Source organism: Sapajus apella, unplaced genomic scaffold (genome assembly GCF_009761245.1).
Source record: "Sapajus apella isolate SASKATOON/1434 unplaced genomic scaffold, GSC_monkey_1.0 scaffold52, whole genome shotgun sequence".
Lineage (NCBI taxonomy): Eukaryota > Metazoa > Chordata > Mammalia > Primates > Cebidae > Sapajus > Sapajus apella.
In genome coordinates this window covers 2,527,581-2,541,593 of record NW_022436992.1, presented here as the reverse complement: position 1 = coordinate 2,541,593, position 14,013 = coordinate 2,527,581, and the positions used below count along the sequence as shown (strand labels likewise).

General features: G+C 34.9%; 1 protein-coding gene across 2 annotated transcripts in view; it reads left to right on the top strand.

The window, feature by feature from the left end:
• Positions 1 to 10,903, top strand: part of LRRTM4 (leucine rich repeat transmembrane neuronal 4) — a 777,341-nt gene extending 766,438 nt beyond the window's left edge. Inside the window, exon 3 of one of the 2 annotated variants that reach the window (XM_032243473.1) lies at positions 9,582 to 10,903. In XM_032243473.1, the coding sequence (XP_032099364.1) occupies positions 9,582 to 9,803 (222 nt within the window). In that variant the 3' untranslated portion in view covers positions 9,804 to 10,903. The remainder of the gene's footprint in view (positions 1 to 9,581) is intronic. The other variant, XM_032243474.1, reaches the window with a different exon arrangement.
• The last annotated feature ends 3,110 nt before the right edge of the window (positions 10,904 to 14,013 follow it).

Genomic DNA, 14,013 nt, shown 5'->3' with positions numbered 1-14,013 from the left:
GCAATAAAAAGAGGGGAGGGGAAGAAGGAGATCCCAGGCAAAGAGAATAGTAAGTACAAAAGTCCAGGTATAGGAGGAAAACACTTGGTGAAATTGAGAAATAAAATAAAGGCTTGTTTTTAACTTCTACACACACACATACATAAAATAGGTGGAAAAAAAAACAAACCCAGTTTATGATTAGATAACTTGTGAACCTGACCTCTTTTACAAAATCACCAGTTCTCCCAGGCCTTGAGTTATAAGCCATCATACACCCAGGGGCAGGTTTGCTGGCTTAAGATTGTCCCTGTAAGATCACCTCTAAAAGGTCAGTGGGCTTTTATCCTACCAGAGTATGTTTGATCTAAATGACCTGAATGGCGACTTTAGCACTCCCTCCTGAAGGCTGAAGTCTGACTTCCAAGTACCAAGGTTACGTGAGTCCGGCTCATTGTCTGGGATGCACTGAGAGCTTTATTCCTGAGAAGACCTGGATCTTCACAGTGAAATCTGCAATGCCCGCCAGCTGGGAGTGCTTTTCTACCTTGGCTTTACTGATCTGTATTATGCAGTCTAAACCACAGGGAAGTGGAATTAGGTTTGTCTCATTCTGTCAGTTCTTAATAAGCTCTTGAGTACAGCACCCTTATTTTATTCTTCTTTATATACCCAGCTCCTAGCACAAGGCCTAACTCAAAGAAAACTGGCCCAAAACCTAAATACTTTTAGTTTTTTTAATGGTAAGAAACAAAAAAATCAAATGAAAATAAATATTTTTTTAACATATGAACATTAAATGAAATCCCAAGTCAGTGTTCATAAAGTTTTATGGAAACAGCCATGTTCATTCATTTACGTTTTGTCCAAGCCTATTCTCCCATGATAAAGGCAGAATTAAGTGGTTGTTACAGAGTTCTGTACTTATGATAGAGACTGTATGGGTTGCAAATCTGAAATGTTTACTATTGACCCTTTAGAGAAAAAGTTTGCCAACCTCTGTGATAAATATTTACCGTGGGAATAATGAAATGAATGCATAAATAAATGAACTATTATGGCAAATTCACTTCCATATAATTACTCCTTAATAGCATACACTCTATGGCAGAGATCCAGGCATTAACCTAGACTTTTGCAATTTATTTAAAATATGTGACCAGTGTTATTTATGAATCATTCTGCCATGCTGTTCTAAAACACATTCGATCAGAATAAAAATTTTAATTGCGTTTTCTAAATAGGCTTCTCCTCTACATCTCAATGCCTCTTTTCATGAGGACCAGCCAGTCTTCCAAGAAATTATATTTAAACTCTATTAGAATCATGGTAATCATTTCACTTTATCAAGCATGTTTATGTCCTCTGCAGTTTTCTTCCTTCTGTGTCTGTTTGTAAGTTCTAAACTCTTGCCATGGGATATGCAATTCTGCTTTACAGAGATACATGACTAAAAGAAACTCAATCACCTCCATTACATGTGAATTTCATTTCATTTTTACATTTGTTAACTAATTTCCTAGGTTTTACTGAATGCCAACTACACGGTCAGATCAGAGGCATTGGGAGGGTCACGAAGTGAGTATATCTTCAAAATCTTCAAAAGGCAAACAAATCAGTTGCATTCTGCTTAGGCAAGATGCATGTTGTTAGGTAAAACAAGGTAAGGGCACTAGAAAGGGTTTAATACAGATCCAAATAGAAGACTACACAAATTCATATGGAAACTAAAATAGGCTGCTCTGAATATTGGAGAAACTGCAAGTGAACTTGATGGAAAACTCTCTAATGCTGATTATACCTTCTTAGTACTGGCATTCCTGCTTTCATTTCCTTTTTCAAATTGCTAAGAAGGGATTAAAACAAACATGCCTTTGAGTTGACTCTGTTGTATAGGCTGATAGGATTTGTTTCTGTTAGTTTACTTTTGTATGGTTTTAATTTTCCTGGAGGGAATTTGGGGCCAAGTAATAATCACTGTTTTCCATTTTAGGAGAAACTTGTCTTCTGTATATCACTAAAATTTAGACAATTATTATTTTTTTTTTTTTTTGCAAAGAAAAAAGTTATGTGATTGGAAATTCTATCATCTGTATTTTTAGTTAAGTACTTTGGAGGCAAATTCATGTAAATTCACTTAAATAGGGTGTTTGCTTACAATGCACTGTTGGGGAGACTTTTTCTAAATTAGGGGCCAAGCTACAGAAGAAAAACCTTTAGAAATTAATACCAGTTAATTAATCCAGCTCATTAGCCTAAAACCTCACTGAATGCTGAGAGTGCTGCTAATGTAATAAGCTTCCCAGTTAATGGAGTCAAAGCTAACTTCAAAGATGGCTAGTACCTCATTCGTTAACTTAATCAACTCTCTGGGCACCTCATAGGCAACAAATTCTGGTAGAAGAGCAATAAAGATGCAGTGGATGTTCAGTTCTGTTATCCCCTTACTGGCTTAAAAGTTAAAATTTGGATAACTGTTGAGTGCACATATAGTACACATTCCTACCTCTAAATAGCAATAGGACAAGACAAACAAATGCTATAGAGAAATATTTGTCAAAATGAAAGTTTAAAATTGTCCGAAGAGTCCAACCAGTATAAAAAGCCAACATCTAGTATGTTGAGTATTATGCATTTTACATGCTCCATCTACTATACACATTTTAGCCCATAAGAAAAGAAATGGAAATGAGGCATCAATTTGCACTATTATCTTCTTGTTTTCCTTTTAAGATTTTCTAAAATAAAAAAATAAAAACATTTTACAACGTTAATTGGAATGGTAAATTGGAGTTAGTAATTAAAGATCAGGACTCAAATTTCCATCTTAGTACAGAGCAGTTAACATATTTTTTTATACTTAAGTTCTGGGGTACATGTGCAGGTTATGCAGGATTGTTACATAGATATATACATGCCATGGTGGTTTGCTGCATCCATCCCCCTGTCACCTACATTAGGTGTTTCTCCTAATGTTATCCCTCCCCAATCCCCTCAGCCCCTGCTATCCCTCCCCTAGTCCCGCCAACCCCCAACAGGCCCTAGTGTGTGATGTTTCCCTCCCTGTGTCCATGTGTTCTCATTGTTCAACACCCACTTATGAGTGAGAATATGCAGTGTTTGGTTTTCCAAAACGATTAACTTTTGAGCTCAAGGTACTTTCTCAAAATAGTGTTGTAAAATAAGTTTTCTAGTCATCAGAATAATCAATTTTTGGTTGTCTTGGAGCTCTTTTATCCTTGCAAAACTTCCTTCCCATGACCAGAACTGTTAAGTTGATTCAACTTACTCTATATAAATATTGGACATTGTAAGTATAGTAAAATGTTTCAGGGATATAGACTACTAAGATAAAATAATCAAGACCTTTTCATATATTTTATGACCCCATAGTACAGAACCTCTTGGTAATAGAAGCTGCTCTGTTTGTTTTACTGTATAACAAACCACACCCAAACTGATTGGTTTACAACAGACAATGTACATTTCAGTCTGTGGGTGTTGGCAATATGAGCTAGGCTTAGCTGAGCAATTCTGCTTATCCAGGACCTTTTGTGGACTTTGCTGTGGTGCACATGTGCTTGTGATGAGCTCCTATGAGTTCTAGGGGAGGCTGGCTGGTCTAAGATGCCATAATCACCCCACATAGCTTCCATCCTCTGGCAAAATAGCCCAAGAATGTTCACAGGGTAATGGCTAGATAGGTTAGGTTCCTGGAACTCACACAATGTCACTGTCACTGTGTTCTATTGGCCAAGAGAAATTATAAGGCCAGGCTGTATTCTAGGTAAAGGAAAGTAGACACCACACCTTTTTGTGAGGGGACCTAGAAATAACTATAGCCACAATGTAATCTACCATGAGTGGAATATGTAAAACTTGGGAGCTGTCACAGTTACGTGTCTGTCAGGTGTAGGAAGCCATTTTGCAGCCTGAAACTATCAGACCTGTTTGATTGACAGAACCCTGAGGACATTTGTGTTCCTAGGTTCAGTTGTTCCTAATACTCAGTGGTATCTTTGTTCATCCTTCAGTTTAGCCATTATATCCTTTCTTGTATTCTATGAGCCAATTAAATTTCCCTTTTGTCTAAGTTAAATGAGTTGAGGCTCTATTTGATTAATCAAAGTTCCTGACAAAAATCGTGACCCAAACTTATTTACATGTACTTTTTCCTTGCACATTCTTATCACATACTAATATAGCCAGAATATCTAATGGCTAAGATATATTCATTTAGTTATTGACCTTCATTTTAAAATTAATTTTACTTTCAATAAGCAAAGTGTCTATCTTCATTAAGCAATTCAATTGCATTGAATTCTTCATCTGGATTTATATGCTGGTACTTTGTAAATGGCCTAAGTAGTTAGACACTATCCTTTAATTCTGAAAATTAGAGACCAAATGTCATTTAGAAAATTGAAAATCAACTTTTTATGACTTCAATTGAAAGAACTCATGCTGAAATGTGAACAATGTTCATGAAAAGTTAATAAATAAGACTAATGATAGTTCATGGTAATTTTAGAATGATCCGACCCTTAAATGACTTACAACTAATGCTAATACCTTTGAGAAAAGCGGGTCACAATATTGGAATTTCATGCTTATAACAAAACTGAACTTCAAAAGCCTTTCGTGATCACATATATCAAGAGTCCATTTCACATTGTTCTCTCATCTACTGTACAAACACATTCAGTTCTCATTTTAAATATAATTATGATAGATGTAGAATTATGAGATCCAAATCCATTTCCAGATTGTGAAACTCCACAAAGTCCTCTATAATTTTACCTTTCCTCCCAAGAGTGAAAAATATGCTCTCTCCCTGACTTCTTTTTTTGAATCACTAACATTATGAACCCCAATAGTTGAAAAAAATTGTCATTTTTTACTTTTCAGTGTATTTGAAGAAAGACATCCTCTGACCAAATGATAAATGATGTTTTTAGAAAACCAGAACATACACAAAAGTTTCTAAGCTTCTTAGCACAGAAAATAGGACTGAAGGGCTTGTTAATGAGTCAATCTGTGACCCATCCTGTGTGTGCATCTCTCTAATGGAAACTGTAAGACAAAAGACATATCGCCTTTCAAGAAAGACACTGTCAGTGTTGAGTAAAACTCCAGTATGACCATGTCCCTTCAATGTATTCCTTCTTTTTTCAGTATCAGGGAGGAATATTTTTAGGGTTCTCTGAAATTTATAGAGGTCAGAGAACCCTGAGAGTATTCACTATTATCCCTTTTCAGAGGAGTTAGTTACCTGAAGATCAAGAGGATTGAAGTGACTTATAATTAGTCATAATGGTTCCTCCTCTTCATAGCCTATTTGAGATTTAGTTATAAAATATCACTGTATGAAAAAAAAATTTAATGTGATTTATGTGAAAGTGCTCATATACTTCAGAGTGGCAAATGGCAGAATTTAGGAATAGTAGAATATATTTCTCTAAGTGATTTTTAACTCCTATGCTCCACACCCATTATCTGTAAATAAAGTGTAGCTTCCAGTGCAGTCAATGAGCAGTCAAGTGTGCTAACGAGGACATCTTTAAATAGTGTTTTTCTGCTGTGCTATAGAGTAGAGCTGATCAGAGAGCTGATGGAACACAGAACCGTTTGGAGAGGCTCTGAGAACACATTTACAAAAATACCAAATCTGAATTAAGCAAAACTTAAGGATACTTTGTTTTTTCTGCTGGAAAGGAAACAATAACACACACAGGGGCCCAGGTGGTTAATGTACTGTACACTATTACTACAATGTATAAGACCTCAGTCTCTAAGTTCCTCAGAAACCAGGAATTCAGTTGATTACATAGTGCCCTATGGAATAGACTTTAAGAGTAAAAGAGCAAACATTTCAGATATTCTTTCAAAGCTTGCCAATTTACTTGGTTCTTGAATTCTTGCTATTGGTCTGTTGTGCAGGAGAGAACTTTACAATGGTTTTTACCCTGCAAGAGGTTTTAAGCCTGTCTCAGCTACAATAGAGAAAATGACGTGAGCCCCCTTTTTTTTAGTGGTATAAAAAAATAAACTACCACTATAATAGTTAAACAAATGTTCTGAGTTTGGGAATGGTATAATATATAAACCTAAAGCTTTGCAGTTAATGCATGTCCCTTGACATTTAAGTTAACTTAATTTGAAGAGAAATGCTATGATTTCTTAGCTACAAAATTGTTCTCTCCCACTACAGGTAAAATTGAAAGGCTTTAAGTAAACATTGCAAATTCAATAAGGTTCACTTATGAGCTACTTATTTTCATCTGTAAAGTCACCTGGTTGTGCAAAAAGATCCCTAAGGCCCTGACTTCCTCTCACATTCACTGTTGTATACACGTCTGTGAATTCAAGTAGCTCCTCTTCGTGAAGACCATTGACAGTGCTACAAGACTGTAAACAGAGCCACAACTCATATTTAATGTTCATTTTGATATCTTTTAGTAATTTGGCTAATTTGCAGAAAATTAGTAATTTCTTTAAGTGAAATTGTAGAACTAATATTTTATACTCAGTGAATTTTTCCATTTGAAAATAATTTGCTAAATTTTTATGTGATTTTCAAGTTATGTTACTTTACCCTTTAACAAGAGAGTACAAATGGGCTGTATTACCCTTAGGAAGTCCTTTTTCAAAACGTTCTCCCTGCTGAAATGTCAGCACAAAGTTTCTTCTTACATTTCTATGCTTTCTTGGAGTTTTAGTGACCCATGACACCAATCACACATATCTCCAGGAATCTGACACACTGAAAAATCCTATGAGGTTTCCTAAAATAGAACCCGCTGATCAACATTTTACGTGTGAACCGGTACTTATTGAAAGAGGTCTCACTGATTAAGAAATAATAAAAGCAAAACAAAATGAAACAATAGATTTGGGGTGAGGTAGAGTAGACCTAACTTTTATTTGTATTTAGTGATTTGGGCACATCGCCTTACAGTTTGCTCATAGCTCTCTCTGTCAGCACAGCAATTAAGGTCCAATTTTTAAAATGTCTCTTTATCATCAATCATAACTCTGACCTAGTATTCATTTTTTGCAACTCTTTAAAATAATAGAATGGTATATTTAAGATTTTATCAATAGCTTGTTTGACGAGAAATACTCTTGTTACTATTTCATAAAAGACTTCCTGAAAATAGTTTTTACCTTCCTTTAGAAGTAAAGCAACAACAAAACAGAAACAAAGCATTACCTATTGACTTAATTACCCAACTTACTGTGAAAAACAGTGAGTTATATGAGTTAATAGAGAAGGAATAGTAAAAACGGAATGAGACTTTATCTAGGCTATTGCCAATCACTGTAAATAAATTGTAATCTGAATATGTGCTTTGACCAAGTATTTTTCAAAAACATCTTTTACTATTCCTAATTTTCAAAATTTACAGTGTGACTCAGGATACACATTGATATGCACACACATAAATTTAAAACAAAACTCTCATGAAACAACTTATCCTTACTCTATAATCTGTTACTTTCTATTCGAGCTAATTTAATTTTTTAATGCTTATTTGGATTCACTAAATTGATTTCATAACCTACTAATGAGTTGTAATTGTCCATAGAAAACATTGCTTTAATCTAAATCTTAAAAACTGTGAGGAGGTGACTTGCATCTTAATAAGCATACAGGTGTTAAAAACATAATTATCATACAAATAGACAGTGAATTTGTGTCAAAGTCGTGTTAATCATGTTAGTAAAAATGCCAGCAAGAAAATACTAGAGATAGTTTTAAAAGCATTTGAGGAACTTGCATAGTAAACAGAGGAATGACTTCTAAAAATGTTTGCTAAATTATATTTAAGGCTGGTTAACTCCTTACAATATAGGGAGCCATAAGACCTTTGGTGCTTAATTTTCTAGTAAATTATAAAATCAAAACAATCGTATCTGCACTTTTAGACACAGAAGAATTCAAACATAGTTCATCGGAAGACTGACAAAATATCAGTTATTTTAAGAAAGAAATTTTGGAAAGAATGCTAACTCGACATAGAATTCTTAACTGATACAATATAAGTTATTTTAAGAAAGAATTTTTAGAAAGGATGCTAACTGGATATAGAGTTATGAACTAAGTTTATGCAAAGGCTAAGATATTGCCGTGGTATCACTGAAACAGCAATGTTAGGAAGTAGCTACCACCCTTAGCCTCTTGCAGGGCTGAGGGAACAAAAGGAAGATCATTAAGACTTATAAGCTTGGAGGAGAGGCTTTGTGGTGGTGACCGCAAACCTCTCTGATGCTAGTGCTGGTATCTCTGAGGAGGGGTTGATGAGGTCAAACGTTTTGAATATACGGCAAATGTTGGAAATACTGCAAATAGGCAGCACCTGCTGCTATGGGAATAAACTGATATAGTCAGAATGAAGAATGCCAGTAGGGTAAATCCCGGAGCAGGAAGAAACAGAGGAAGCCAACAATGGGAGCAATTCCACTCTCCCTGCTAAGCTTTACCATCTCCCTCCATTGGCAAAGCCTAACATAAAACCACAAACAAAGCAGATACGTGGTTTGCAAAGTCCCAGCCTCAGCATTCTAAAAGCAACCACAGAAGGGAAGTCAAAGCTGAAAGTCAATAGTTTAAAACCTGCCACATCTTCTAACCTGAGAGGGCAGTGGGGCCTTTGCACTTTTATCATTGTGGATTGTTTATCAAGAGTGTCAAATTGTATCTAGCAAGTATGAGAAATATTCTAGCATGAGAGCAAGAAGTAAGCAAACATCATTTGCCTTTTTCTAAATTTGGAATACATTTTATCAGAAATTTGTGGTTTAATAAAATGCTCCACCAAAATTCAAAATTATTATAACTGATATTTTCTGCTTTTTACATTAATGGAATTTCTACAGACCATTTTTCAGATTTATTATACTAACATTAGACACACATTTGGCCTGCTGGCTTGAAAATCAATAATATTACATATTATGAACATAAAGATGTGCCTTCTCCCATGATTCTAGAGTTCTTTGGTCCAGTATTGATATGGGATAAAGTATTAGAAATAATCTATGGGAAATTGTGATTGTTTTTTGAAACTAAATAAAAGTTGTGTATGATGATAGTAAAGATTTCAATTGTATATAGATCTCAAATAAGAAGTTACATATGTGCTTATATATATCAATAAAAATAAAAATAGATCATACTATATATTCTTTCTCACCTGAATTTTTTTCTATTTCATACTGTATCTTGCCATATTACAACAGAGCTCTTCCCCTATATTTTTAAGGTCTGTATTCAAAGGTAGGATCTACATAATCAATTTTAAAATTCCTGGGGCATTTAGGTTGTTTCTAACTTTCTGTTATTGCAATGGCTAGCTAGCTAGCTAGAGAAATGAAAACTTGACATATATTATTTTATGGACAAAGTATATACATATAATATGCTGACAAAACAATATTGAGTTATATGGTAATCATTATTTTGTTAATGTTTATTTGTGGTTGAATCTGTAGTTGACTTGAAACAGCATGAAAGAGAATAAAAATAAATCTGATGAGTGCTGTCCAATCTTTCCAAAGCAATTTTATAATCAACCAATCTTTCTGTTTCTCATATCCAGATGCCACACCATGTGAAGCCCTTGCCATATTACAGCTATGACCAGCCTGTGATTGGGTACTGCCAGGCCCACCAGCCTCTGCATGTCACCAAGGGCTATGAGACAGTGTCTCTGGAGCAAGATGAAAGCACCGGCCTGGAGCTAGGGCAAGACCACAGCTTCATCGCCACCATCGCCAGGTCGGCAGCACCGGCCATTTACCTTGAGAGAATTGCAAACTAACGCTGAAGCCAACTCCTCATTGAGGAACTCCACGGGGGGAGGGAGGGCCTTCATCTTAAAGGAGAGTGGGTGTCTGAAATCGTGCAATCAAGCAAGCTCATCGTTCCTGTTAAAACATTTATGGCATAGAGAAAAGGAAAAGATAAAACCAAACTGCTTAAAAAGGGTAGCGAATGCACCTGCAGCATAACTGGGAGAACTGCAGAACTTTCTTTGCTTTAAAACATAAACGAAAAAAATGCTCCCGGATGTAAATAGTAAGAGTGTCAAGTTCTTATAAAAATAGATTTCACCCTAGCTACATATAGGTTTGTTTGTATATTTGATTTTTCTACACTGCATGGTTCCTGGGCTGGAGAACCACAGGAGGGCAAATAAACAGGGGTGGGTGGGAAGTTGGGGAAACAACAGGTTTCCTCTTTCGGTATTTGTAACTCTCACAGACTTTATTTAAATTGTTTTCATTTTCTTTTTTTCTTTTAAAATGCTGTTTGTTCTTGTTTTGTTTGTTTTAAATTGTTTTTTTTTTTCCTGGTCAAGTTTCTAATACAAAACATGAGCATTAAAGCTTATGTTGTATCAAAAGAAAATGTGTTTTACCACGGACCACAGAGAAAGTTGACCACAAAGTTCCATAAAACTACTGGAAAGAAAACTCAGTAAGTCTGGGTGAATGACTCTTCATGACAAATGCCATATGTGGCACATGATAGAAGGAGTTTTGTTTTGTCCAGTTGGCAGCCTTCACTGTGTAGGATGTCTGAGAGAGCCTTGAAGATCTCCGAATGACAAGATCAGCAGAATCATTCTCATGTGGACTAAGGCTATAAAAGAGCCATGGCCATGTGCTCAATGAATGAAACTGCCAAGCTGACAAATTTCTAAACACAAGATAATGTGTAACCTTGCTTTTTAAATTAATTATCAATTAGATTTTGTGTAGTTTTTATCAATAAAAGAAAAAATGTTGAAAAATAAATATATTATTTTGTGGTTGGTGTACCACAGCCCACCTAATGTAGAGTGCTTTATCTATATACATATTATGGAATGCTTCCAGTCTATATCACGGCACTTCGATAAGAATCAAGTGGTATCTATCAAGTGCTTTCTGTGTGTTCCATGGACAGATAGGAAGGCAGATATGAAGTGCAGAAAATGTGGTTTATGATGGTTTGGCTATGTCCTCACCCAAATCTCATCTGAAATTATAATTCTCCTAATCCCCAAGTGTTGTGGGAGGGACCCAGCGGGAGTTAACTTAATCATGGGGTGTGATAGTGAGTAAGTTCTCACAAGGTCTAATGGTTTTATAAGGGCTTCCCCCTTAGCTTGGCTCTCATACTTCTCCTTGCTCCAGCCATGTGAAGAAGGACATGTTTGCTTTCTCTTCCACCATGACCGTAAGTTTCCTGAGTCCTCCGCATCCATGCTGAACTGTGAGTTGATTAAAACTCTTTCCTTTATAAATTACACAGTCTTGGATATGTCTTTATTAGAAGCATGAGAATGCCCCAATACATTTCACAATTATTTTCAGAGATAAGTGACATTGCTCTAATAAAATTATAAAACAATATGAGAAAAAGTAAGTATCCATGGAAGGGTTAGAGGTTGTCAGATCTTATAGAAGTGAAAGAACTGTGTGAAAATTTATTATTGTCTAGAAAGATGGATTACATCTCCTATTTTTTAACAAAGGAGATCATTGCATGCACATCAGTTGAGACATTTTCTCTCAACTTCTTTAGTGTTGTAACACTATATCTTAGCAATTCTTTAACTGTGGACATTCTCCTGATGTGTTCACTGGTGTTACTTGCCTGTTTTTTTTTTTTAAACTAAGTGATACTATGAAATTTATTTCACCCTTTATTTGGATAACTTTCATATTTTAAGGAATGCTCACATATAGTGGCACTGCTGAGTTGTTCCAGAACCAAGTTAATAGCTGCCATCCATTTAATTCTAAATTCTTCTGAAATAATAATAAAAGAGGCTTGTAAATACCATCACATCACAGCAAACTAGCAGAGAGTACTGAACATGTTTCGTTTTATTTTTCCCCCTCAAAGACGTTCTGTTTTACTGCCACTTTAAATAAACCTTGAAATTAAATTCTATACCAAATGATACAAATAGTATGTCGTATTAAAGAAAAATTCAATCAAGGGAAGATTTTGTCATGTTGAAACACAGGGCTATTGCTGTTGAATTCTGGTATCTTTCTTCTTAATATTTATAACCTGGGTTATATATATTTTCTAAATCATTCAAGTAGAATGAATTTACTATGAGTTTAAAAATTAAAGAGAATTCTCTGGCATTATGATTTTACTTTTAGAAATTATTCAATAGATTTGGAGTATTTCTTCTCAAATTACAAGGATTTTTTGGTGGGTGTCTTTCCAAATTACAAGGATTTTCTTAACTCTTCTCATCTCCTCCATCTATCCAATGCCCCCTACATACCATATCCACCACACTTCCCCTTCCAGAGTTGAGTTACAAGAGGTCACACATGAAAAATCTTGATCAAATTTGGCTGATGTCAGCTCCAGTTTTAATTCTGTTTCTTATAACCAAAAAAGTCATAAACAGATAAGACCTTCATGTTATTTAAAGCTGCCATATTTGGCCAACAGTCGCCTCAAGGTTAATAAGAAATAAGTGAACTAGTAGCAAAACAGATAGTATTATAACAAATGATGTGTCCTATTTATATGAAAACTTTCAAAGGACTTATTTAAAATCTAATTTACATACACCAGCACAAGTTGACACTGAGTTCCAGAAATCTATGATTAAAACAAACAAACAAAAATCCAAATCAAATTTACATTAGTAGGCTTAGAAACGTCTACTAAAATTCAGGCTTGATGTTGTATGAAGTCTCAAGCATGTTCTCAGATAAAACAGAATATATATATATATATATATATATGTTTTTATAAAAAGACAGTGATATTTCAACAAAGAGCTTAAGAAGAAAATGTTGGATTATTGATCCCTTACACCCAAAAGTCAATTATTTTTATGCTGCAACCCTGGTGTAACCAAGGAGGATGAAAAGCTTCTGTTAGTCACAACTCAGGATAAATTATCTTCTGGACCTCTAAATGATAGGGAACAAACTTGTCTATACAGGGTACTTTTTTCCTATTTCTTGTTAATTTGCATGCTTTGCTGTGGAAACTGATTGCACCAGAGTCCTTCTCCCTTAACATGGAAGAGTGTGTGTAATTGTGAATTGTGGCCCTAGCTAGTATAAAGATTTTTTTGACTCTCTTCTAGACGTCAGAAATTATGTTGATTCTACTTTTTTTTTATGTTGAAATGTTAAAGAGCCCTCTCAAAGAAAGTTATGGTTTATTTCAAGACTATCCTAATTAGTAATTTGATTTTATACTATAATGTTTATTGACCTTCTGAAGGCTATGCAGGTTGTAATTTTAAAGTTGAGGAGTCTCATGGAGTATTTATAGAGCAAGGCCATTAAAACCATGCCTAAAAGCAATTGTGAATGTGACAGAATACAGATTGGAACAATCAATTATCCAAACATTCTGATTAGCTTTCTTTATAAATATTCTTTGTAATGCTGAGTTTGCTTTACTTATTGCAACATGCAATTAAAAAAAAAAAGTCTTAGAACAGGGGCTCGATTGCTATATGTTTAGGTGTAACTGTGGTTTAACTTTGCATCTTATTGTACCTCTACTCACAGATTGGCAGGCCTAACCCCAGTATGTCTGATCCAGAAGGTCTGATAAGGGATCTGAGAATATCTTTCTAAGTCCCCAGGTGATGCTGAGGCAGCTGGTTTGTGGACTACATTTTAAGAACCATTGCTGTAGAGTGTAGATTCTTATATCTCTTTAGGTTTGATGACTCTGTATGAGGACTCAAAATTTGCATTTGATATTTACTTAGAATTTAATGTTATATGAATCTTTGAAATAAGAATTGATTTAAAACAAGTAATAGTTTCATATGTTCATGCAATATGAAAGGCTCATACCTTTACATAAAGAGCATTTTCTAAAATATGCTATTTAACACTAACAGACGATGCTTTATGTGAAAGCAAAGAAAGCAAAAAATAAACAACAGCAGCAGTAACAACAACAACAACAGAGGTTTATATGATCAAATTAAATTCAGAAAATATTGCATGTGATATGCTCCCTTTGGAAACTCACAAGGCAAT